This window comes from Natrix helvetica, assembly GCF_964273705.1.
Source record: "Natrix helvetica genome assembly, chromosome: 4".
Classification (NCBI taxonomy): Eukaryota; Metazoa; Chordata; class Lepidosauria; order Squamata; family Natricidae; genus Natrix; species Natrix helvetica.
In genome coordinates, this window is record NC_138550.1 from 119,106,929 (window position 1) to 119,132,948 (window position 26,020).

Here is a 26,020-nt window from a genome sequence, read left to right on the forward strand (position 1 = left end):
GATAATTCCAGCAGTTTATCATATTATATCACAGAGAGGATCCATATATTGATGGCTTCAATGATGTTTCCACCATTCATTTTTGTCCATAGCAGTTTTCTCATTCACTGGGTGTATTCTTTAGTAATTGCATTTTTTAAATTGTTCAATGTTTGATGTTAGTGAACTGTCAGTTATTGAAATGCCAGTTTTTTATTTTATTTTTATTTATTTATATCCTGCCATTATTGTTGTTGTTGTTGTTAACAACTCAGGGTGGTGAACAAACACAATAGTCCTTCCTCCTGCTATTTTCCCCACAACAACAAACTTGTGAGGTGAGTTGGGCTGAGACAGAATGAGTGGCCAAAGGTTACCCAGCCAGCTTTTCATGCCTAAAGTGGGACTAGAACTCACTCTCTCCTATTTTCTAGCCTGGTGCCTTAACCACCAGGCAAACCTGCTGTCAAATATACTTGCATATACTCATATATACAAAATACATACAGGTTTCATTCTGGTGGCTCATGATGGTTTGGCCATTTGCCATTTCAATGTCATTACTAATTTACTTTACTACTATAGTAGCATATTTCTCTAGACCAAATTCCATTACTATATCTGTGCTAAAACAAAAAGGTAGTTGTCCATGATTAGATTTCAATTTCTGATTTTCCATAAAGCTTTGGAACATTCATATAAAGCATATGTGGAGATTTTATTAGCATAATTTGCTATTGGATAGTAAGATTTGTTTTCTTCAAAGTCACTGAAAGTGGGATCACAGCAATGGCAAATAGTAAGGGTGATAATGAATTGCCATGAAACATGCCACTCCTAATGTTAACAAGTTCATATTTTTCATACCAACCACCAATTCTGCCTTCATTATTTTTTCTATAAACACTTGTTTGTATTGTTTTTATTGACACCAGTTGTTTCCAAACATTAGATGATCCGACTATGTTGTAATGAATCAAGTGCCTTTCTGCCACGCAAATTGGTTTTTCAGCTTTTGCAATTTTGCAAAACCATTTTATTAAAGTTGATTTTTGTGCCTCTACTTGTCCTTTTATTTCTGTTTTATTGAAGGATGCTACGATCTTCTAAATAACATTGGTTGTTGTCTGTTAATATATCAGTGAATAATTTAAAATATTAAATTATGCATGGATAGTCTACAGATTCACAGTCTGATGGAAACTTAATCATTTGATATCTTTTCTTCCTTCCTTCCCTTCTTTCTTTCTTTCTTTCTTTCTTTCTTTCTTTCTTTCCTTCCTTCCTTCCTTCTTTCCCTCCCTCCCTCCCTTTCTTCCTCCCTGCCTTTATGCTTTTTTTCACATTTCAGGTACAAAAGAAATTGTGGCTGACGTTGATGACGATGGAGTAATTTCACTGAATTTTGACTGTGATGAGGGGACTCCAGATTCCAAATTTATTTGGTCCAAAAATTATGAACCAATTGATGATGACTCTCGATTAGCCATTGATACCAAAGGTGGAAAGTAAGAATTACTATAAATATTTTATACTTGTATGTTATGTGTTATTTCATTTGCAATTTTGATTCATGTACGGGGACTTTACCTGTTGTACCAATAAAGTTTCCTCTCACCTCCTTTTCCCTGCATTATAAGCCCCCAACCTTCAGGAGAATTGAGATCTGTGCTGAGAAAAAAGAAGAAATAAATCTGCCAGCTTTGCACATTCTGATTCAATATATGAGATATAATTCAGTAGAATGATTGTTCTAAATCTGTATTTCGTTCAAAGGTAACAGAAATAACAGATTAACTGAGTTGGAAGGGACCTTGCAGATCATCTAGTCCAACCCTACATCTGCCTCTACCTAAAATCGAACTCACAACCTCCTGATTGTGAGGCAAGAGCTCCACCTCTAGTCCACCACAGCTGTTATGGATTCCTCTCAGATGAAAATCTAATGGATTCCATCCATATTATGGCTATTTGTTTTTCTCTTTGTGGCTTATACTATGTTTGGCTGGATCAGTGAGAAAAAACATCCACAGATCTTCCATATAGCCTCTTCTTATACTTGCTATCTCTGGTTATCAATCTGTGGTGTTTTTTAAAACATTACTTACACGAGGCTACCTTTCAATTATTTGGTCTGTCCATTTGAAAAATAGATTGTAAATCCTGTGTTAGCAGTTCTTCAGCACATGCCTATTAAACACAGCAATATTTGCCAGCCTCGTGCTTTCTGAGTATATTGGGTTTAACTCTTCAAATTGTCAGGATGGACCATGCTGGTGGAGAATTTGTGTTCTGAAACCCAACATAACAACAGAGCATTGAGTTAGGAAATGTAAACTATAGTAAATGTAAGTGGAGTTTCTTTTATATTTTTTGAAACCCCTGTCTCTTCTTTCAACATTTTTTTGTCTTAAAGGTCCAAAGCAATATTTAAAGATCTTAATGAAGAAGATTTAGGTATATATTCCTGTGCTGTAACTGAGACAGACGGTGTCTCATCAAGCTATACAATAGATGAGGAAGGTGAGAACCAAAATGCTTTTTCTACATGTCAGTCCTGATCTTTGTCTCTGATAATAAATGCAAATCAAGATACATTTCAATACAATACAATACAATAGTAGAGTTGGAAGGGACCTTGGAGGTCTTCTAGTCCAACCCCCTGCCTAGGCAGGAAACCCTATACCATTTCAGACAGATGGCTATCCAACATCTTCTTAAAGACTTCCAGTGTTGGGGCATTCACAACTTCTGGAGGCAAGCTGTTCCACTGATTAATTGTTCTAACTGTCAGGAAGTTTCTCCTCAGTTCTAAGTTGCTTCTCTCCTTGATTAGTTTCCACCCATTGCTTCTTGTTCTGCCCTCAGGTGCCTTGGAGAATAGTTTGACTCCCTCTTCTTTGTGGCAACCCCTGAGATATTGGAACACTGCTATCATGTCTCCCCTAGTCCTTCTTTCTCTTAAGCTAAACATACCCAGTTCCTGTAACCGTTCTTCATATGTTTTAGTCTCCAGTCCCCTAATCATCTTTGTTGCTCTTCTCTGCACTCTTTCTAGAGTCTCCACATCTTTTTTACATTGTGGCGACCAGAACTGAATGCAGTATTCCAAGTGTGGCCTTACCAAGGCATTGTAAAGTGGTATTAACATTTCACGTGATCTTGATTCTATCCCTCTGTTGATGCAGCCTAGAACTGTGTTGGCTTTTTTGGCAGCTGCTGCACACTGCTGGCTCATATTTAAATGGTTGTCCACTAGGACTCCAAGATCCCTCTCACAGTTACTACTATTGAGCACGGTACCACCTATACTGTACCTGTGCATTCCGTTTTTGTTGCCTAAATGTAGAACCGTACTCTTTTCACCATTGAAATTTCAAAATAAACATGAGACTATGAACAATCATAAAAATAAAATATGGGACCATTTATATATTTATATTCTGCCTTTGTTATTTTTATAAATAATTCAAGGTAGACAGCATACTTAATACTCCTTCATCCTCTTATTTCCCATACAACAACAAGCCTGTGAGGTAGGTTGGGCTGTGAGAGAGTGACTGGCCTAGTCAACTTTCATACTTAAGGTGGGTCTCCTGATTTGTAGCCTGGTGTCATAACCACTAGATCAAACTCTCTCTCACTCTCACTCTCTCAATCTATCATCCATCCATCCATCCATCCATCCATCCATCCATCCATCCATCCATCCATCAAATATTATATTACCCTTGAAAATGACTGGAAGTCTCAATTTTGTTTTATGTTATTACTCAATGTGTTTATTTGTCTGTCTGTCTGTGTATCATCCATCTATCTGTCTATCTATCTGTCTGTCCGTCCATCCATCCATCCATCCATCCATCCATCCATCCATCCATCTATCTATCTATCATCTATCTCTGTATATATGCACCAAAATATGGCTTTTCTTACCCCGATACTATATTGCTTTGCAGAAATGAAGCGTCTGCTTGCACTCAGTCATGACCACAAGTTTCCTGGTAAGTAAAGAAAAATAAAGATGAGCTCTATACAGCATTTGTATTTCTGACATATTTTAGCAAAATAATGTCAGTCTCCCTTGCACTGGTTACAATAGGAAAGTGAAGTTCTTGGTGCTCTCTGAGTTTGATTGCCCATGGGATTTCTTGACATTGATACTGTATACAGGTAATTTGCCAGTCTTTTTTGAGGAAGTATTTTCAACTTCCTAATCTAGTCTACAGACCCAGTATTCCCAGAAGGTCTCCCAGGTAACTTCCAAGTATTAAAAAAAAATCTAACCCTGCTTGTTTTCCAAGATCAATCAAGGTCAGCTAGGTGTTGCTATTTGCTATGAGTATTTTAGAACTGGCATTTGTAGATAGCAGTTTATAAAATAGTGAAATGAAAACCACTCCTGGGGGAAAAAGTGGAGGTCCTGTTGCTGACAGATTCTTATGTTCTGAATGCCTAATCCCATATATAGCAATGCCCTTTTGAACCCTGGAGACTGGTACTTTGATTACTCAGAATGCCTTCAGATGTTTTTAGCAAATATATTTAGATGTCCCAAAGAGTATTAAGAATCAACCTTCTTTGTCTTACCATTTTAAAATAATGTTTCATATATTTTGAATTTGTATCTTGTTTATTTTATGCTTTATGGTAGAACAGGTTTCCAAACTTTCAGTAGTTTTAAGTGTTTTCCATTCTAATTCTGGATTTTAGACTTTCTTTCTGTTCTATTTTAGCCTAAAATATTCAGAGCTAATTATATATAAGAGCTTAAAATTGCCACAGTTCTGACAGTAAACGACAAGTAAAATAACTATGGACTGATGTAAGTACTAGCACACGTGGCTTTACAGTTGATTGGATCTAGAAGTTACATGAGATGATAGGATTGAATCTTCTTACACAAGTAGATTTCAGAACAGGTGAAAAGTACTTTGTTTTCTTGCAATGAATTTTTCAGGCTCTCCCATTCTTCCCGTGGTTCTTATACAAAAGAAAGAACATGTTAGGTTACCATTTGCCATTGTAGTTTGTGTTCCTGCTCTAAAGGATCACAAGGAACAGAAAACCAAAATTAAGTGATTATCTGTCCTATTTCCTCAGTACCTTGGATTCTTTTGCAACAGAGCTATTGCAGCAGATTCCTTGGGCTGTGCTGCAGTTTCCAAGGAGATGTGATGCCAGACAGAATCTAAATTTGGGGACTGTTTATGCTGTTCTACTTCTGCAAAACACCCCTCTTCTTATACCCTGCTGGGGATGCGAAATAACGTTACAGATTAAACAAGTTTATACAATTTACACTGCTGTACCATAATGTAGTTGACTATAAAGTAAATAGGTTTCATTATGTCTCAGACTAAATGTATTTCAAAATTAATTTAAGCTTATCTGGGATGAAATGTTTCTGTTGAGACCAGTCTGTCAGGGGAACCTGGTCTATCCAAATATGGGAAGGAGCATACTGTTTCCGTTTTTGCCTTTCAGCCCCAATCCAGGAACCTTTGCAGGCAGTCGCTTTTGCAACAAACTATTTTTGTGTTGAATTGATATTTTACCAACAAAGAAATAAAGGGAGACTAGTATAGATCAATTTCAAGCTATTATCTGGGATGTTTAATAAAGTGAGCGAGGAGGATTTATTTTTGAGAATAAGTTATCAACAACTATAAGACTTTCTTCAGCAAGACCAAAATAACAGAGTTATTCAAATGGTGAATTGGAAAGAGCCACAGATCACTGCTCCTGCACCAATTCCATCCTCAGTTCTCCAGGCAAACCTCATATTACATTTTCTACCAGGGAAAAGTAGTCACGATGCTTCCATGTAGTTTTTCAGGATTATTTTTCGCCATCAGTGTTGCTTTAGAAAAAAGATCCGTCCTCACAAAATAACACATTACAAGTGTGATAGTCTTTTAGTACCCGCATAACTCCTAGTTTATGAAGAACATGACAGATGCCATTTTTAACCCTGCTTAAAAGGAGGAGCTACAGAGAAACAATGGTCAGTAGAGTGTAAGAGAAGGAAGTAACAGCAGCTGTGAATTCAGAAAGTGCAGTACCTAATCCTGAAGACATTATCACTGGTACAGATCAACAATAGTTACTGATATTGACATCTATAGCATGGGCTTCCGGAGAGAGGCGAACAACAGGAGAGAATTGGTAAAATGTGCACAATCCTGTTGTGATTTAAGCAGAACTTTTGTTGTGACTTTCCCATGCATGTTTCATCATCTCTGCATATTTTACCAGGGAGCTAATTTGCACAGGAAAGTTATGCAATAGCAAATTCAGCAATATTGCTATCGTCGTGAATAGAAAAAGGGGAAATGTATCTGAAAGAGCTGTTTGATTTGGCTCTGCTTGCAACAAATAAGAGTAGAAGCAACAAATTCATGATTGAAGGGCAGTGTCACATCCTTCTATGTATAAACTGTGGGTTTGCAGGTCTAACTGGGAATCTTACGAACAATATATGAACAATATAGATAACTTCACATATATCTCATATTTGTAAAATATACAGTATACTGTTTGCATGATGTATCTAGGTATAGGGAAAACATGCAAAGGCATACACATATTTGTTAGAGACTTATTACCATACAATCTTGTTAACTTATTAATCCTGTAATTTTTACAGGATTGCAAAAATGATTCTGACACTAATAGCAAAAGCAAATCTCACATTTCTAATAAAATTAGAGTATACAAAATTCAGGGAAGAAATATCTGTTAGTGCAAGATATGTAATTGCCATCTTTTACTTATAAAACAAGTATATGGATTCCAAATAGTATACTTGTTTACCCACTTATTTGAATTACGTTATATTGTATGTTAGAATCAAGCATCATCTATTTCAAAAACCATCTGCAGATAAATCATAGCAGATGAAAAAATTCTATCTCTCAAACAAAATGAACTATTTAGTGCAATTAAATCATTGCACCAAATAAGATATACAGGGGGAAAAAGCATACATTTTCAGATAGCCATTCAATAAGAAATTGTCCAAGCATATATTGGGAAACAGCATGTTTATAAACCCAATGAAAATTCTTTTTGACATTGTTTTTCTTTATTGCAGTTGTTCCTCTTAAGTCTGAATTGGCAGTTGAAATTTTGGAGAAGGGTCAGGTGCGATTCTGGCTGCAAGCTGAGAAATTGTCTAGTAATGCCAAAGTCAACTTTGTATTTAATGATAAGGAAATTTTCAATGGAGAGGTAAGCTAATGATTGATCCTATCAGAAAATGATTGCTTGCTATTACTGAATTTTAAAATTTAGAATTCAAACATACAGGTAGTCCTTAACTTACAACACTTCATTTTGTGACCTTTCAAAATTACAGCGGCACTGAAAAATGTGACATGACCATTTTTCACAGTTACCACTTTTGCAACAATCCCATGATCATGTGATCAAAATCCAGACCCTTGGAAACTGTTTCATATTTTGACCATTGCTGTGTCCCAAGGTCATATGATCCCTTTTTGCAACCTTCTCACAAGCAAAGATAATGTGGAAGTCAGGTTCACTTAACAACCGGGTTACTAAGTTATCAACTGCAATGATTCACTTAACAACTGTGGCAAGAAAGACTGTAAAACATGGCAAAACTCAATTAACAAATGTTTAACTTAACAACAGAAATTTTGGACTTAATTGTGGTCGTATGTTGAGAACTACCTATATTGTTGAATATTGTATATTTTATTGTAGTGTATATTTTATTCTATCCTATATCTTTATACTTGTGATGCATGATAGGCTGGGTACAATATTAGAAGAATAGGATATAATTAAACTATTATGGCCTTAAATCTTCTATATATATCTATATATCTATATATCTATATCTATATCTATATCTATATCTATATCTATATCTATATCTATATCTATATCTATATCTATATCTATATCTATATCTATATCTATATCTATATCTATATCTATATATATATATATATATATATATATATATATATATATATATATATATATATATAAATGGCTCTGTGTGTGTGTGTGTGTGTGTGTGTGTGTGTGTGTGTTCCAACATAACTCTGGAACGCCTCAAGCAATTTCAAGCAAACTTGGTACACAGATGACTTACTCTCTGGAAAAAATACTGTGGGGTAAGACACCCCTAACACCCCTCGGGGTATGTGTTCTGTTAAGATACAGCCTGTTGTGCCTTAAAATGGCTTCTACTGTACTGCCATAAAATGGCTTCTATTGTACAGTGCAGTGGAGTTACCATGGTAACGGCTTCACATTACTCTACAAGGGAGCTCCCTCCGGTAAGGAGGATAATCCAACATTAGGAATTACGTTTGGTCCAGACATTTCCCCCTATAAATAAATACCCAGGCAATGCTATCAGCTAGTATCTTAAATAAAATCAAAAACACCAATATATGAAAATATATCAGTCTGGATTTTACTGTGACATTGTGAGAGGTTTGTCTTTTATACTTTTTCCACCACACACAATATCAGCATTGGATCCTCTGTTGATACATCTATAAATCTAATTTGGGTGATACAATTTAGTCTGCTACTGTGTTTGAACTAGAGACACCTGATTTCCTATTCTGTCCTCCAAACCCAGAGCCAAGTACAAAGTGGAATTGTTCCCAAAACAACTGGAAACTGCTATGCTCATTTCTTTTTCATCCCCTGCAATCACAGAGGACAGTGGTAGGCAACCTTTTTTTTCAACTGAGCCAAATCTCGCCAAAACCACGATTGAAATTTATTTGGAGAGCCGCATTTTTAAAATGTCTCTCTCTCCCTCCCTCCCTCTCTGTCTCCCTCTGTCATTTTCTCTGGGTGTCTATCTGTCTGTCTCTCTCTCTGTATCTCTGTCTCTCTCTCCTCCTTCCCCCATCTCTGTCACTCTGTGTGTGTGTGTGTGTCTGTCTCTGTCTCTCCCTCTGTCTCTCTCCCCTCCCTTCCTCTCTCTCTGTCACTCTGTGTATGTGGGTGTGTCTGTCTCTCACTCATTCACTTAATCACTCACTCTGTGTGTGTCTCTCTCTCTGTCTGTCTATCTTTCTCTCCCTCCCTCCCACTCTCTGTCTCTGTCTCTCTGTGTGTGTCTGTGTGTGTCTGTCAGTCTCTCTCTGATTCCCTCCCTCACTCCCTCTCTCTGTTCCTCTCTCTGTCTGTCTGTCTCACTCACACACACACACACACATTGTGATCAACAAGGTGACCACAGTGTGTGTGTGTGTGAGTGAGACAGACAGACAGAGAGAGGAACAGAGAGAGGGAGTGAGAGAGGGAATCAGAGAGAGACTGACAGAGACGAATCAGAGACGTACTTTTAACTACCTGGCAGTGGCGTTTTGCCTTGGGGGGCTCCTCAGAACTTCCCAAGACTTCAGAGGGAAGTTTACAGCCCTCCCTCGGAATGCTTCGGAGGGAAGCTTCTGCAAAGGCGAGTGACAACAAGTCTCCCAGGCTTTAATTTGCCGAGCTGTGCGAACGCGCCTGTTTTCCACGGCGTGGAGCAGCGGCGAGATTCTGCGCGGCGAGCGATGATTCCAGGGGCCATCCGGGAAGATGAGGAACGCGAGGGGGGACCCTGCCCCCCCCACTGATGGCCCCCGGAATCATCGCTCGCCGCCCAGAATCTCGCCGCTGCTCCACGCCGTGGAAAATTACAGCCTGGGAGACTTGTCATGCCCGGGCTTTTGCAGAAGCTTCCCTCCAAAGCCCGAGAGGAGGGAGGGAAGCGGGCGCCCGGCACACAGAAGAGCCTTATTTGGCTCGCGAGCCGCGGCTTGCCGACCACTGGTCTAGGGGAAGGTTTAGGGGAAGACAGCCTTAGGGCTGTCAAACTCGATTTCATTGAGGGCCGCATCAGGGTTGTGTTTGACCTTGGAGGCCCGGGGTGGGTGTGGCCATAGTGGGCGTGGCCAGGGAGGGTGTTTGACAGAGGCTCAAGATGCATTTTTTTTCTCTTCTCTTCTTTCTTTCCACAGTTCTTTACTATAACCATTTCCTATCTCTTCTATCAGATATTACTGGCAAACAGTTATTACTTATTCTTCATACACCCCTAAACTTTTTATTTCTAAATTTATATCCCATTGTTTGACAGTAAATTGCTTTTCTAGGCAGAAAAGCTTCTTATATTATTGTATTTTTTATTATTAAACTAGTTTTGTTTTTAATTTTTGTGGTGATGGGTAGCACTGCAAGAGTAGTTAAGACACAATGGTTAGGAGAGGGGGACTTTGAAATTGAGGGTAACCAGGATCATGCACTGTGGTTCATATACCCAAGAATATCTGAAGGAGTAACACAAATGCTGCCTTGCCACTGGATCAAATTCAGAATCTCTTCCTGCTCCTCCTCCTGCATTTTAAGTCGATCGTTTTCCTCTGTTTCAATGCCCTTTATGCTTACGTATTTACTCAAACTTTTATTTGTAAGGAGAGTTACTTTCAGGTTGGCATAATAGCTGGTCACTTAGTGCTACGTATATTTGTGTTTATTTGCCAATTTCTTTTTCCTGAGTTTCATTCAGGTGAAATTTGCACATGTGCCCAAAGCCAGGTCAATGTGGTTATGAAATGGAGCAATTACATTACGTTTTAATATCTTTGGAAATTGCTATCAAACTGTTTGAAGGCTCAGAAAAAAAAATATTTCCAGATTGGAAAATGAAATTTCTCTTTTAAACTTTGTTATTAAAGAAATACAAGATGAAGATTGATCATAATTCTGGTATGATTGAAATGTTTATGGATAAACTTGATGATGTGGATGAAGGTACGTATACCTTTCAACTTCAAGATGGAAAAGCAACCAATCAATCCAGTTTGGTGTTAATTGGTGATGGTAAGACCTTCTAATTTATTTTTCTTTTTAAAAAGACTACAGTCTAAAATTTATTAGTTGAAAACACTGAAATACTTGATAAACTTGGAATAATGTTGATGTCCTATCTTTTCGGATCCTTATTTAGTTAATTCATTCTGTGTTTAATTAGAGGAATAAATAAGAAAAATAATTGTCCCAAAAGTATTTTTTCTCAGAAATCTTTTTCTTCTTTTGTTCCTGAAAGTTAAAAAAATATGGGAACTTTAAATGTTAGAACACGCCCATTTGATATTATTTAATATTCAGTGACGTGCGGTGAGGTTTATGACTGGTGAGGCACTGACACAGTGCTGAGTTTCAAATATTTTTAGACTTGTGGACTTCAACTCCCAGAATTCCACAGCCAGGCATGCTCAGTTCCAATTTAAAGCGACAGCATTTGTTTTTCTCCTTTGCTCCTTCTTTTTTTTCTTTTTCTTCTCCCTTCCCCTCCTTCCTCCCTCTCTCCCTTCCTCCCCCTCTCTCAAACACACACACACACACACACACACACACACAGAAGTTGGATTGGACTATCTCTCCTACCCCTTCCCTCTCTCACTCACTCTCAAACAACCCCCCCCCCACACACACAGAAGTGGATTGGATATCTTTTCCAGTGGCTTGAAAGCAGCTCCTCTGCCACCACCACCACCCCATTCCCCTGCTGCCTTTCCCAAACACCTCCACCATTGCAAATGCAGCCTGCTGTCTGGGTGGGAAATGCCTGGAACACAATAAAGCCCACCCACCACCTCCTGCTGGCAGGCTGGGGTGAGAGGAGAGGCAGAGAAGCCGGAGGGGAGCCGAGCCGAGCCTTCCAAAAGAAAGAGGCTGGGGGGGGGGAGTGTGTGTACTACAGCATGGCTCTTTGCCTGGCTTCCTGCCTCCTCCTGTGGTCTCCTCAGTGGTCGCTTGTGCTCTCCCTCCCCAAGTATAGTTTGATTGCAGGTGGAGCCACGTTGCCTTTTCAAACTTGTAATCAATGAAGCTGGGCTAGATTTTTATATAGTTTTATCCAGCTGTGTGTGTGAGAGAGAGAAATGAATGGGGGCCTGGGGAGGAAGTCACTACACTTGGGGAGGGAGAGCACCAGTGAGGTTAAGCAGAGTCATCCACGGTGAGGCAGCAACTAGCTCAGCTTTTTCCTTTTACTTTTTTTTTTCACGATGAGAGCGGTGAGGCTGTGCCTCACTTGCCTCACCTGACTGCACGTCACTGTTAATATTCTTCCTAAAAAGAACTGTGTTTGATAGGCTGCTAAAATTCATTAATTGTAATAGTTATCACAAATTTCTGCCATCATCATCATTTCAATGTCCCATCAAATGTGTCAATAATAGTAAAGTTTTATAAGGACTCTATATCTGGATTCAGTCTATTTTGGAAGAGTTAAATTTCTTTTCATAAATCTGTGAAATTCATCCAAATTAGATTGACTTTAGCTGAATTCAAAAAACAACACATATATGTTAATAATGATTCTAATCTGTGTTTAATTAGAGGAATAAATAAGAAAAATAATTGTCCCAAAAGTATTTTTTCAAGAGGCAAAAACTGGACTTTCTGATTTTTCTTTGAAAACATTTCGCTTTTCTTTGAAAACATTTCGTTTCTCATCCTCAACTGAGAGGTTTCTTGGATGAGAAGCGAAACATCTTCAAAGAAAAACCAGAAAGTCCAGTTTCCTTTAGAAAAAGCACCTTTGGGACAACCATGACCTGTATCACTGAGCAGCTCTATAAAAAAAAATATTGAAGGAATGTGTACAGTCTACAAGATTTAGTTTGTATTCGGAGTGATTAAGAAAACAGTCTGCTTTAACTCAAAGTGATTTAGAGCCACTTTCACCCAACCTTTTCTATTATTTATTTTATTCAAGATCTGAATCTTGGTTCAAAAATAAAACTCTCCCACTAAATGGCATTTAAGATCAAGAAGCAGCAACATCTTTATATTTGTTTTTTATATATAATTACATTCAATTTACAGGAATGTTAACTCCTCTTTAGCCAATTCAACTTCCAGAAATTGATCAATAAAAACAACTTGTTTTTTTTGTTTTCTGCTCATTTAGAAATAGCACATCTATGCAATTGTGCTATTGCATAAATGTGCTATTTCTAAATGAGCTGAAAACAATTGATGTATTGCAAAAGTGGAAAGAATCCACCAGCAAATCTTTCTCAACCAATCGTATAACTTCTCAAATCTCAGAAATCTTTTTCTTCTTTTGTTCCTGAAAGTTTAAAAAAAATGGGAACTTTAAATTTTAGAACACGCCCATTTGATATTATTTAATATTCTTCCTAAAAAGAACTGTGTTTGATAGGCCTGCTAAAATTCATTAATTGTAATAGTTATCACAAATTTCTGCCATCATCATCATTACAATGTCCCATCAAATGTGTCAATAGCAGTAAAGTTTTATAAGGACTCTATATCTGGATTCAGTCTATTTTGGAAGAGTTAAATTTCTTTTCATAAATCTATGAAATTCATCCAAATTAGATTGACTTTAGCTGAATTCAAAAAACAACACATATATGTTAATAATGATTCTAATCTATATAATGATGATCATTTACTAATAAATACTAATAGAAAGTAATCTATAAATGCTGAAAAATGTATTTATAAGGATCAAAAGATATTTATGTCTAGTTCCTCATTTTCAGTTGGATCTGTTCAAACAGCAGCTTCCTATATTACAAAACAACTTATGAACAGGAAATTTAAGAGACAAAACATAATTGTCTAGTGTTTGCAGGAGGAGGAAGCATTTCAGTTGCACATTAAAAGTTTTTAAATCATTTCCATCAGAATCTGGATTGGGTGCTGTGTTAAAAACAATATTTTGACGATAAGCTTTAAAAAAGAAAGAGTCAAGGTGTACAGATAGTCTTCATTTAGCAATCACAATTCTGGGCCAGCAACTCAGTTATTAAGTCACTAAATGAAACTGCAATTGTGCTTATGATACTTCAATTTTCCTTTGCTTTACATACATTTGAAGTAATAAATGTGAGAATTGACCTTAAAGTTACTTTTTTATTCCTCTTATTAAATGAGGAACTTGCTAAAAGATGGCTACCTCTATTTTAATTTCTTCTGATGAATATGAAGAAGTCTGGTTAGCTATACAGTGTAACAATGGAACATTAACTTTTCATTTCATATAAATGCAGTAGTCTTTCATAAGCTATATTGTTCTCTGTACTTATCTATACATTTGTGAAAGTATTTGTTTTGACTTTATATGATTAAATTGTCCAATTGTTTTGATTTGGGTGTGATTCTTTTTAATTGCTAGTGTTCCAGAAATTACAGAAAGAAGCAGATTTCCAAAGGCAAGAATGGTTCAGGAAGCAAGGTAACATATTACATAATACAAAATGGAGAAAAATATTTTAAACTTAATTCACTTGACTGAATTTTTATTTTTGAAGGCATTTATTTTGCATATTATTTCAAACAGGTCCACATTTTGTTGAATATCTTGGATGGGAAGTTACCCCTGAATGTAATGTATTACTGAAATGCAAGGTAAAGAACAGCAAAGATTTTGGCTTTGTTAGTGTTGTGAGGGGAAAGCCTTCTTAATGATAAAATACATTTCAAGTATTCTAGCATTTGAATTTCTTATTTTGAGATCTAATGGTAAGTAATAACCACAGAATCAATCTTCACAAACATTATTTATACATATTGTGTTGTTACAGACCTGAAATGGCCTCGAAGTTTGAGTACTTAGCTCTTTACTTCATTATAAAAAAGTTACTATTTGAGCCGTGATCTTTCCTTTTACAAAAAGAATAGAAGATGCTTCCTTGGGGGAAAAATGCAAAAAACTGATTAAGCAAACTTGAATGTTTCTTCTTTACCCAATGCATAGTTTACTAAGATGATTCTTTCCTACCCAGATTGTTGGATTTTGTTATCAATACAAATAATACTTTCTTTCTAGGTTGCTAACATTAAAAAAGAAACACACGTTATTTGGTACAAAGATGACAGAGAGATAATGGTTGATGAAAAGCATGATTTTCAGGATGGTGTATGTACTCTGCTGATAACAGAGGTGAGTGAGTTCCCTTGATAGCTGCTTTACAGGTGACAACATTTCTAAACTTGCAGACATTTTAGATAATCGATGATCTCTAGTTCTTCTCCTCTTTGCGTAAAGGCCTTGTTTTTCAGATGCTGAGTGGCTAATACGTAATTAGTTACGAAAGACAAGCCAATGTCTGAAACCAAGAACAAATAAGATGGTAGAAAGAAAGTATAACAAGATGTGTTTGTTACGGCCAGATGAATAGTTGTGTATTTTAACGCATTCTCATTTTCCTCTAGAAAAATATGGAAAGGTCTTTTGAGAAAATTGTTTATCTGTTTGCTTAACAGATTGATATGTCATTAACTCAGGGGAGAAATGTTACCGGTTCATCTGGTTCGCCTGAACCGGTAGTAAAAAATGTTACCAGTTCGCCCAAACCGATAGTAAAAAAAATGCTACCAGTTCATCTCAACTGGTAGCATTATTTAACATTCTGACAATCAGCTATGCGACAACCAGCTGTGCCATGTGATTAGAAATCGTGCGGCACAGCTGATTGTCTCATAGCTGATCATTGGAGCTACTGGTTCACCCGAACCGGTAGCATTTTTTTTACGTTCCGACAATCAACTGTGCACATGCACGCATGAAACAAACCAGTAGCAGACTTCACCCCTGCATTATCTCCTGTAGCTTTCCAGCAATTTACAATAAAATATGATACAGATAAAAGCTAGAAGATTAATTTCTGTCTTCTATGTTCAGGCCCTTATACATAATGTCACTTCTACAGAGAACATAACTTTTTTTAATTTTAAGCTTCGATGTTCCTTTTAACATTTGCAGCTCTTTCCCTTTTGCCCTTACCTCTTAGTCTCAAGATTCCAGACCTTCACGCTGTAGAAATTACTTGTAGGAAATACAGAATGTTTTAAATATTTTGATGAATGTTATTTTGTTCAGTTTTCTAAGAAGGATGCTGGTATATACGAAGTGATACTGAAAGATGAAAGAGGAAAGGACAAAAGTATATTGAAGCTTGTGGAAGGAGGTAAGAGTGCTCTGAAAAATAATATGTAGGCTAATCCTACAAATGCACACATGAATATAATCTTCAATGACTTATTCCCTGCTTGGTGGGAAATTTTCTGAATAGACATCACTACTGTATTCTAGTTCAATCTAGATCAGCAGTTCTGAGTGATAGAATAAGAAGGATAGATTATCTCTGTTCCAAAGACCTGGTGCCTCGTGATAGCTAGAATTAAGACTGAGATTAGCGTAGATGCACCTATTAAAAGAGAGTTTGTCTTTCTTAGCTAAACCCACTGAATAGACTGCGAGCACTAAAATTGCTTTGTGTATGGATTAATGATCACTTACTATAAAATTGTTAATGTCTAAGCAAAATATTTTGTGTTTTGAATTCTGTTACAATAGTAGGAAAATAATGCTGATGCCACCAGTGGCTTCAAGAAACCGTCTAGATAACCTGTGTTTTGATGAGGATATATAGATTTAAATCTATGATTGCACTGGATACTGCTAGCAATATTAATCCAATTTACAACAGAACAGAAGATCTTCAGTCATAGCCTAAAACTTCATAATCATGTCACAATGCTATTCTCCCAAGCAGCTATTTGCAAAATTAAATGAGACTTCAAGTTAACTTAACATTCAGTATTAGTTCACTTAGTATACAATAATGTTTTCCAAGCTTGGCAACTTTAAGATACGTGGACTTCAACTCCCAAATTTCTGGGATATGGGCTTTAGTTGAAAAGTGTCCTGAAATTCCAATTGGGTGTAAAATGAAATAGCTACACTGCTGGAAGCTTCAAGATATAAAGGTTATGTAATGCCTAAACAGCACATTCTGTATTGGCTACCAATCTTCTGGGCACAATTCAAGGTGTTCACCTTGACCTTTATAGCCATTAGCAGACAGAGGCCTTGATCTCTACGTGTACATCATGGTCTTTCTCAGAATAAATCTATCCAGCTATTTATAGTAGCAGCAACAATTATTTTAACTCTGATGTTGATTTATTTTAGATCCTGCTTTCAAAGTCATCCTTGATTATTGAAGAAACAGAAAGGGGAAGAGAGAGAAAAAAATAACATGTTTTAAAAAGATTTGAGGTCAAATAAAAAATAGAGGGATTTAAATGCCATTAAAGCAAGCCTGTATTCAATCAAACACATGTAACATATTTCAAAAACAAATTTAAATTTCCTACCTCAATCAATGGACCTCAGGGCAATATTCAATCATAACCAGGAATATATGTTCTCAGAGCACTGAGTATTTCTCTGGATTTGTTTCCACAGCTTTTACAGATTTGATGACAGAAGTTTGCAGAAAGATTGGTGAGTATTAATTCCTCCTAATGAACAGTGACGTGCAGTCAGGGGAGGCAGGGGAGGCAGAGCCTCACCGCTCTCATCATGAAAAAAAAAAATTACTCCGGGAAGCCATGAAAGTGGTTTAGCCTCCCTGGACATCGCAGCAGCAGCCGCAAGTGTGCCGATCTCGCCATTTTTTGCATCAGGCTAGCCCGGGATCCTTGCAAGGGGAATGGGACCACGTGTGCAGGCGGCTCCTCAATGCCAGCCTCAGATCAGCGCAGCCGCGGTCCCCTTCATGTTGGCTTAGGAAGGAGGGGAATGGGACCACGTGTGAAGGGGAAGGAGATCGCGGCTGTGCTAATCTGAGGCTGTGCGCAGCTGAGGAGCCGCCTGCACACGTGGTCCCATTCCCTTGTAAGGATCCCGGGCTCGCCCAATGCAAAAAATGCCTAGGTAACATCATCAGTGCTAGAAGTGGGGGGAGGGAAAGGAGGAGAAAGGAGAAGTTTCTCTTCTCAGAAATGTCTTTTCAGTGGAGCTGCGGCAGTCTGTCTGTCCCTTTCTGACATTTCTGAGAAGAGAAACTTCTCCGTTTGGGCTGCGCCTGTGCGATCGGAGCAACCACGCGATTTGATGACGTCACCAGCCTCACCAGTCATAAACCTCACCGCACGTCACTGCTAATGAATGATTCATTTGTATACTATATGAATGACTGTAAGTCTTTAAAAACTTGTGTTGCTTTTCAGCTTTATCTGCAAGTGATCTGAAAATTCAGAGCACAGCAGAGGGCATCAGATTATACTCCTTTGTTAACTACTACTTGGAAGATCTGAAAGTGAGTTGGTCACACAAGTAAGTGAAGAAATCTTGCCAGTGTTGCTTACCTCATTCCACAGGAATAATTCTATACATGTTGAAATGTAGGGCATATTTATACTGATTCATTTTCAGGTTCAAAAAATGGGGGACAGAAAACTTAAAGTTTGGGAAAGGAATAAAAAAGGCGTGGACCTTCTTCTCCCAAAGACAACCAATTGTTGATAAGGGCTAAACTCTTGAAATACCTCAGTACTTGGGGAAGTTGAGCAAACTTATTTCATATATGCATATGCACTTAACATATTTTTTAAGCTTTAACAATATCCTTCATTTTTCAAATTTGGCACTGGAAGCATGGAGGACTAACTCTTATTCTATGCATTGCAGTTCTAAATGACCATTTTGCCTCCACAATAACTGTTCTGGAAATAGAGTTGCAAATTCTCTGTGTGATATCAATGAGAGAAGGTTTAAGAGAAACTTTTATAGAAACCCTAACAAGAGCACTACAATGATCTAAAAAGACACTTTCCATAATCATTTTTATTTTAATGTCCATGTGCAGCAGAGTAGAAGCTGAAGTTTAAGTACACTTGGAAAAACTCTTCTGGAACATAATTAAAGAAATATATCTAGAAGAGAAATCTCCAATTGTCACATAATTGTAAAACATCTATTCAGATTCCCAATGCGTGCAAAATTATTATTTATATTATCTCTGTAATAAAACTTGTAATAAATTATATACATCCGTTTTAGGGGTCCTTGATGCTCTCTGAGCTTGGTTGTTTTCATGCAGACCCCTCATTTTGACCCTGAGCTACAGATTTTCTTCTTTATTGGTACATTTGTTTCAATTATATAAATGCATATGAGTTATCATTTGTGTTATTTATATATAAAGTCTATATTGCATTTTTATTTTTAGTGAAGTCAAAATTAAGTACACAGAAAGAGTTAAGACTGGTGTTACAGTAAACCAAATCTGGTTGCAAATTAATGAACCAACAACAAATGATAAGGGCAAATACATCTTGGAGCTGTTTGATGGTAAAACTACACACACAAAAATGGTGGATCTTTCCGGACAAGGTAAATAATTAGATTTTAATTAGTGATATGAAATAACTAAGTTTTAATTTGGGATATACAGTGTATAGAGTTCCAGGAATACAGTGTTCAATAAGACTCCAGCATCTTCCTTTTTATTTCAAACCACAGTGATCTGGGTCATTGTGGGAAGGGTCTGATGACATTCTGGACAAAATCACCTGCAACAGGAAATTATTCTGGTATTCTAGATGTATATTATGTTCAAAACACCAAAAAGTGTTCCCTACTGCAGGAGATTTCCTCTCAGAGGCTTTTACTACTAGATCAACATAATTCAGGGGAAAAAATTCACCAGAATGTTCATAGAAACCTATGAGTGCTAGCATCTCTTGCTCTTCTAGTTTTATGATCTTACAATAACTTTCAGCTACTTAGAAAGATCTGAGAGGCTGGCCAGGGTCGTTATAATTTAAATTTTGAATTGTAAGATGACCTCAGTAACTGTTGCTCCTCAAGTGACAATTCCAGGTTTATGAAGAACTGCGAGTTTGTGTTTGGCAGTTTGTATCTTACATTTAAACTTGATGCCTTAGTTTACTATTTTTAATGTTATGTTAAACATCAGTATGCAAACATATTAAAACAACTGATTAAAATATGTGCAAATTTACTGTTTTAGATTCACCCTATTTAACATAACTAGAACAGAGTTATTGATGGCAGTCTTAGCTTAGAATACCAATAATAATAATAATAGTATTATTGTTAATAATAATAGAATACTAATGTTATTAGTTTGTACTTAACAAATAGATTAAGGACACTTCCTTAGATGTTTGCCACAAGGACTTATCTCACAAATTCCTTTAAGACTAATTGTGCATATTCATTGTACTGAATACAGTATATGAATAAAACGGAGAAAAGATTATGCCTCACATACTGATTTATTTTCACGTTTTGATCATCTCTGTGTGAAAGATCTGAACATATCTTGCAGATCAAACTTCTACATACGGTATTTGTGAAGAAATAACTCCGAGTGACTTATGTACATTGGGATTCAGTTTGTAAACCATAAAGTTAATGTCACCTTGAATTTAAACAGTATCTAATGTAGCATGTATTTCTTCTTGTTAAAGTAAAAACACATTCTGATAGTTGATTCACGTACTTGCACACTGCTTGATTTTTAGCAGTCCCTAGGCAAGACATCTATTATTACCTAAAAAACCTTTATCAATATATATATGTATGTATGTATGTATGTATGCATGCATACATACATACATACATACATACATATATACATATATGTATATATATATATAATTAATAAAACAATTAATATAGGAATATAATTTATATCACTTGTATAGCATGACTTTCTCAATGTTCCAACATATTACAGAAAAAGCTGAATAATAGCATAAATTGACTTTATAAAGGATACTGTCAATATAACCTTTTTTCTTCTTTTATTAAGCATTTGATGACGCCTTTGCTGAATTCCAAAGATTAAAGTAAGTATATAGTTTAAGTAAAATATATTTTTCTGTTTTAATTAGGCCTACCATATCTGGATTGCAAATCTTTGACAATGTATAGAGTTTTCCACATCTGTTTTCATCCAGGAATAATCCAAATGACAGCATGCCAGACCTGGTAACCTTAAATCAGGGGTGTCAAACTGGATATCTTCGAGGGCCAGATCAGCATCTCTTCCGCTGGCCAGTGGGGGGAAGGGAGATGGGGGAAGAGACTGGACGGACACCTTCTGCAGCACCCTGCTGGCCATTAACAGGTGTTGGGGGAAAACATGATGTCCCCTCATGGCCCGTTTTCGGCTGGCAGAGTGCTGCAGGAGGCCATGAAGACTGAAAACGGACTGCATTGCAGCCTCATGTGCCCCCCCCCCCGTGGGGACCCCATGGCCCGTTTTGGCCAGGAGAGGCACCACAAGCTGGTCATTTGATATTTCCAGGCTGGCCCCGTGGGCCAGATCTAAGCACTCCATGGGCCAGATCTGTCCCATGGGCCTTGAGTTTGACACCCCTGCCTTAAACCTTCTTATTATCTAGCTTAACTATCAATTTGTGAAACTTTGTTCTAATGGTAGGTCACTTTCAATATTTTTGTAATTTAAACACTACCTGTTTTAATTGAAATACAATAGATAAGTTCAAAACGTAGTGGGAATTTATCTCTTCTCCTTTTTCCAAATAGTAGTTCAGTACTATTTCCTACTGAATAGTTAGTTGAATGGAAATCTACATCCAGAACAAATGGAAGATGACTTTTCCCTCCAGCAACCCAGCATATGACACAAAATATCTAGCTATTATCGTTATATGATCAAAAGATGAAAAAATAGTGCTTTGTTTATTGAAAATAGTTTCATTATTATTGTGAGGGCTGATGCTGAAATATTGCAGAAAAAAATAATTAACAAAGTGAGATATTATACTTAATGATTTTCTTCAGCTATTTAAAGTTGCACATTGTATAGCTTTTCCATCGCTGTGACTTAATAAAACTGAGATCTCTTTCTGCCTTTCTCCATTACAGAACAGCTGCTATTGCAGAAAAAAGTAAGCGAATTGTCTTTTTATTTGGTGCCTGTTTTGTCAATAGGATGTAATGCTTCTTATTTATTTCTGCTGCTAGGGTTTTTCATAACAGTTGCCTCATAGAGATCTTGTTTTGGTAATTATTTAAATTAGTCCACTCAAACATTTACAAATATATAAATTGACTCATAAAGAGGCAGGGAGGAGTAGAAAGGTGATGCAAACAAGTTTAAAACGGCTATAGTGCAATATTGTTTAATTAACTTCAACAACCCCAAATCCCCCCCCCCCCACCGATTAACAATTTGGAATATGCTTTGCACTTGTTGTTAACCTTGAGTGTCTATTACAGTCCATTATTCCTGACCACTTCATGAGATAAACAACATGTGACTCATAACAGCAATTTTATAACAGTTATTATGTTTAGGCAGAATAGGGCAGAAATACTAGGAGCCACTATCTGATTATATGAAGCACTGGCAGCTTGCAAAAAAATAAGACACTCTTTATCTATCTGCCAGATAGAACACTTATTACAGGAAAAATAAAACCATAGACGCAGATTAACTTCCAAGAAATGTTACATTTTTATTTTTGTTTATTTATTTATTTATTTTTGCAGATCGTGCTCGTGTACTTGGAGGTCTGCCAGATGTTGTCACTATTCAGGAAGGCAAGGTATAAAAAAAGTAGCTGAAATATTTATACAATACAATACAATACAATAGTAGAGTTGGAAGGGACCTTGGAGGACTTCTAGTCCAACCCCCTGCCTAGGCAGGAAACCCTATACCGTTTCAGACAAATAGCTATCCAACATCTTCTTAAAGACTTCCAGTGTTGGGGCATTCACAACTTCTGGAGGCAAGCTGTTCCAATGATTAATTGTTCTCACTGTCAGGAAATTTCTCCTCAGTTCTAAGTTGCTTCTCTCCTTGATTAGTTTCCACCCATTGCTTCTTGTTCTACCCTCAGGTCCCTTGGAGAATAGTTTGACTCCCTCTTCTTTGTGGCAACCCCTGAGATATTGGAACACTGCTGTCATGTCTCCCCTAGTCCTTCTTTCTCTTAAACTAAAAATACCCAGTTCCTGCAACCGTTCTTCATATGTTTTAGTCTCCAGTCCCCTAATCATCTTTGTTGCTCTTCTCTGCACTCTTTCTAGAGTCTCCACATCTTTTTTACATCGTGGCGACCAGAACTGAATGCATTTAAATTTAAATTTAAAAGAAGCAATTATACAGTTTTCTTAATTCTCAGAGAAGAGCAGGTTTCCAATTTTCGAAAAGCCCTGACTTTGATAAAGAAATGGATTTCCTAGTCAACTTTTATGTGGAGAACATAATTTCAATTTGTTAGGCAGTCAGCTTCATGTATTTAGGGCACTTCTACTTCTTAAAGAGAATATGGAAGAGTGAAGAGAGAGGGACACAAAATTCAGATCATAATCCAGCAGAGAGGATTATGGCATGGCATTTGCTGCTAATCTCATTGATTTTCAGAAATCTTGAATTTTAGTTCAATATAAATGATTTTTCCATCGATGCTTCATAAAAAAGTATGTGCTGGTACAAGATACCCCACAGAACCTCAGGTATGATAGTGTAGTCCTTATTTAGTGATTGAAATTGATTCCAATGAAATGTTATTAAACGAATTACATGTGAGACAGAGAGACTGAAAACAACACTGGGTTGCTGCCCTTTTATCCAGATAAAATTCCATTCTACACGTCCTGTGTCTGACCTTTTTCCTCCCTCCTTTATTTTGGTTCCCTTGCAGGGCAGAAAGATTGCCTAAAACTTATTTTCTCTGCAGCACAGAGCTTCTCTAAAAAGTGCTAAGCACAAGTTAATAAGCTTAGTTCTATGAGCTTAATTAGCTGCTTAGAACACTACCAAGGTCTAGCATTTGCTGCCTGAAATTGACCAGATTTTCATTAGTTTCACACTGAAGGCTTTTGTTGTCATAAATGCCTTCATTGGTTAAAAAGTTATTTTTTCATTACCACTATAATTGCAAATTGTCACTGCCTGAGGCAGTCAATAAAGGACTACTTATAATTTGAACTTTTTTCTCCTCAGTCAGCCAGTAATATATAACGTTGTTGAAAGAAATGTCCATCTGAGTACAGTTCCAAGTGGGGGGAAAAGACACTGAAAACATGGAGGCTGTTTGGAAATATGGTTTTAATGGTGGACAGGACCACATGGTTTGAGGTCGTGGGCAATCGAGCACATGAAAGAGAGGGGGGGGGATTTATACCCTATCTTGGCCTTTAAATTTGAGCTTATCCTATTGGTTGCAGTCAGACACCCATGAGGCTATGCAGTCCTAGCTGAGGTTGTCTGTGTCCCAGGCTTGGTTGAATCTTGCTGAGTGATGCAATGAAGGGACTTTGGCCAATTCCTATTATGGCTTAATGGCTTTGTCCTGGTTTGGATCCTGAGTGAGGGTATTTGCTTATGAATAGACGTAGCCATCTCTTTATCTCTTAAGTGCTGACTTCTGCTGTGGGCTATTGAGGAGGGTGGGAGGGTATTAAGAGTACTTTTTGCCTTTAAAAAAAACCATGTTTCTCCATTTTTCATCCAGGGAAATATAATATTCTGCCTTTTCAATATTTCCTAGAATATTTCATTCTTCTAGGAGAAGGGTGGGTGCTAACTTCCTACAACTTCATAAATAATTTTAAAATATTGTTCATTATCTGCATTTTCACTAATGAATGGGGTTCAAGATACAGGTCTTGAATTTTTTTTAAAAAAATAAAAACAGTCATGGATTATTCGATTGAGATTAAGAATCATGGCATTAATCCTAGCTTTTCACCTTTTTTTTCTTTTTTGTATTAATAATGTCTTACATAAAGGACTGAGTGTAAATAAAACTTCTCAACTTAAATGCCTTTAAATTGAACTCCTGTGGAGTTTAAAATCATTATACCCATGTCTGTTGAGATTTTCCTCTTCCCATCAATAGAGGTGTCAATCTACTGTATACTATTAAACCTATAAGTAACTAACAAAAAAATCAGAAACTGCAACAGAATGGGGAGGCAATTTATATTTTGTTGTTCAGTTTAGTGATCATGCTATTCGTATTATAGAAGAGTTTAGAATGCTTCTAATATTATTTAGATTTTAAACATTGGATATGTGAGAATCTAGATAATACTATATTAACTAATAACAGTCTTTAAAGTTTAGTTTATGACCTGGCTCAAAATTATTTTCAGTAATAAAATTGAAAATTAGTTACCTGAGCCACAATATATTTGTCACAGACACATTTTTTTCATAAAAACTTCGAGGATCAATGTGGCTTGGAATATATATATATATATATATATATGTATGTATGTATGTATGTATGTATGTATGTATGTATGTATATATATATATATATATATATATATATATATATATATATATATATATATATATATATATATATATATATATATATATATATATATATATATATATTTGGGCATAGCAGGGGTTGTAACACAAATACATATCTATTTCCCTAGCTCAACTGATAAGGAGAAGAGCCTGTGGCTTAGTGGCTAAGACTCCTGCCTAAGATATAATACAGCCCAGGTTCGAATCCCAGTAAGGGTATGGCTAGCTGATGAGAGCTAATTAGCTCGAAATAGATCTATACTAGTCTCTTATTTATCAGTACAAATACAACATATATATATATATATATATATATATATATATATATATATATATATATATATATATATATACAATACAATACAATACAATACAATACAATACAATACAATACAATACAATAGTAGAGTTGGAAGGGACCTTGGAGGTCTTCTAGTCCAACCCCCTGCCTAGGCAGGAAACCCTATACCGTTTCAGACAAATAGCTATCCAACATCTTCTTAAAGACTTCCAGTGTTGGGGCATTCACAACTTCTGGAGGCAAGCTGTTCCACTGATTAATTGTTCTCACTGTCAGGAAATTTCTCCTCAGTTCTAAGTTGCTTCTCTCCTTGATTAGTTTCCACCCATTGCTTCTTGTTCTACCCTCAGGTGCTTTGGAGAATAGTTTGACTCCCTCTTCTTTGTGGCAACCTCTGAGATATTGGAATAATGCTATCATGTCTCCCCTAGTCCTTCTTTCTCTTAAGCTAAACATACCCAGTTCCTGCAACCGTTCTTCATATGTTTTAGTCTCCAGTCCCCTAATCATCTTTGTTGCTCTTCTCTGCACTCTTTCTAGAGTCTCCACATCTTTTTTACATCGTGGCGACCAGAACTGAATGCAGTAT

At 36.7% G+C, this 26,020-nt stretch overlaps 1 protein-coding gene across 4 annotated transcripts in view; it reads left to right on the plus strand.

The window, feature by feature from the left end:
• MYOM1 (myomesin 1) overlaps positions 1-26,020 on the plus strand; it is an 83,824-nt gene that overhangs the window by 55,392 nt on the left and 2,412 nt on the right. For all 4 annotated transcript variants that reach the window (XM_081951561.1, XM_081951564.1, XM_081951562.1 and 1 more), the window contains 15 exons: positions 1,331-1,487; positions 2,396-2,502; positions 3,939-3,983; positions 7,076-7,212; positions 10,701-10,845; positions 14,180-14,239; positions 14,345-14,412; positions 14,834-14,947; positions 15,887-15,974; positions 17,258-17,296; positions 18,025-18,130; positions 19,026-19,189; positions 20,637-20,673; positions 21,719-21,741; positions 22,346-22,401. In XM_081951561.1, the coding sequence (XP_081807687.1) occupies positions 1,331-1,487; positions 2,396-2,502; positions 3,939-3,983; positions 7,076-7,212; positions 10,701-10,845; positions 14,180-14,239; positions 14,345-14,412; positions 14,834-14,947; positions 15,887-15,974; positions 17,258-17,296; positions 18,025-18,130; positions 19,026-19,189; positions 20,637-20,673; positions 21,719-21,741; positions 22,346-22,401 (1,346 nt within the window). The remainder of the gene's footprint in view (positions 1-1,330; positions 1,488-2,395; positions 2,503-3,938; positions 3,984-7,075; positions 7,213-10,700; positions 10,846-14,179; positions 14,240-14,344; positions 14,413-14,833; positions 14,948-15,886; positions 15,975-17,257; positions 17,297-18,024; positions 18,131-19,025; positions 19,190-20,636; positions 20,674-21,718; positions 21,742-22,345; positions 22,402-26,020) is intronic.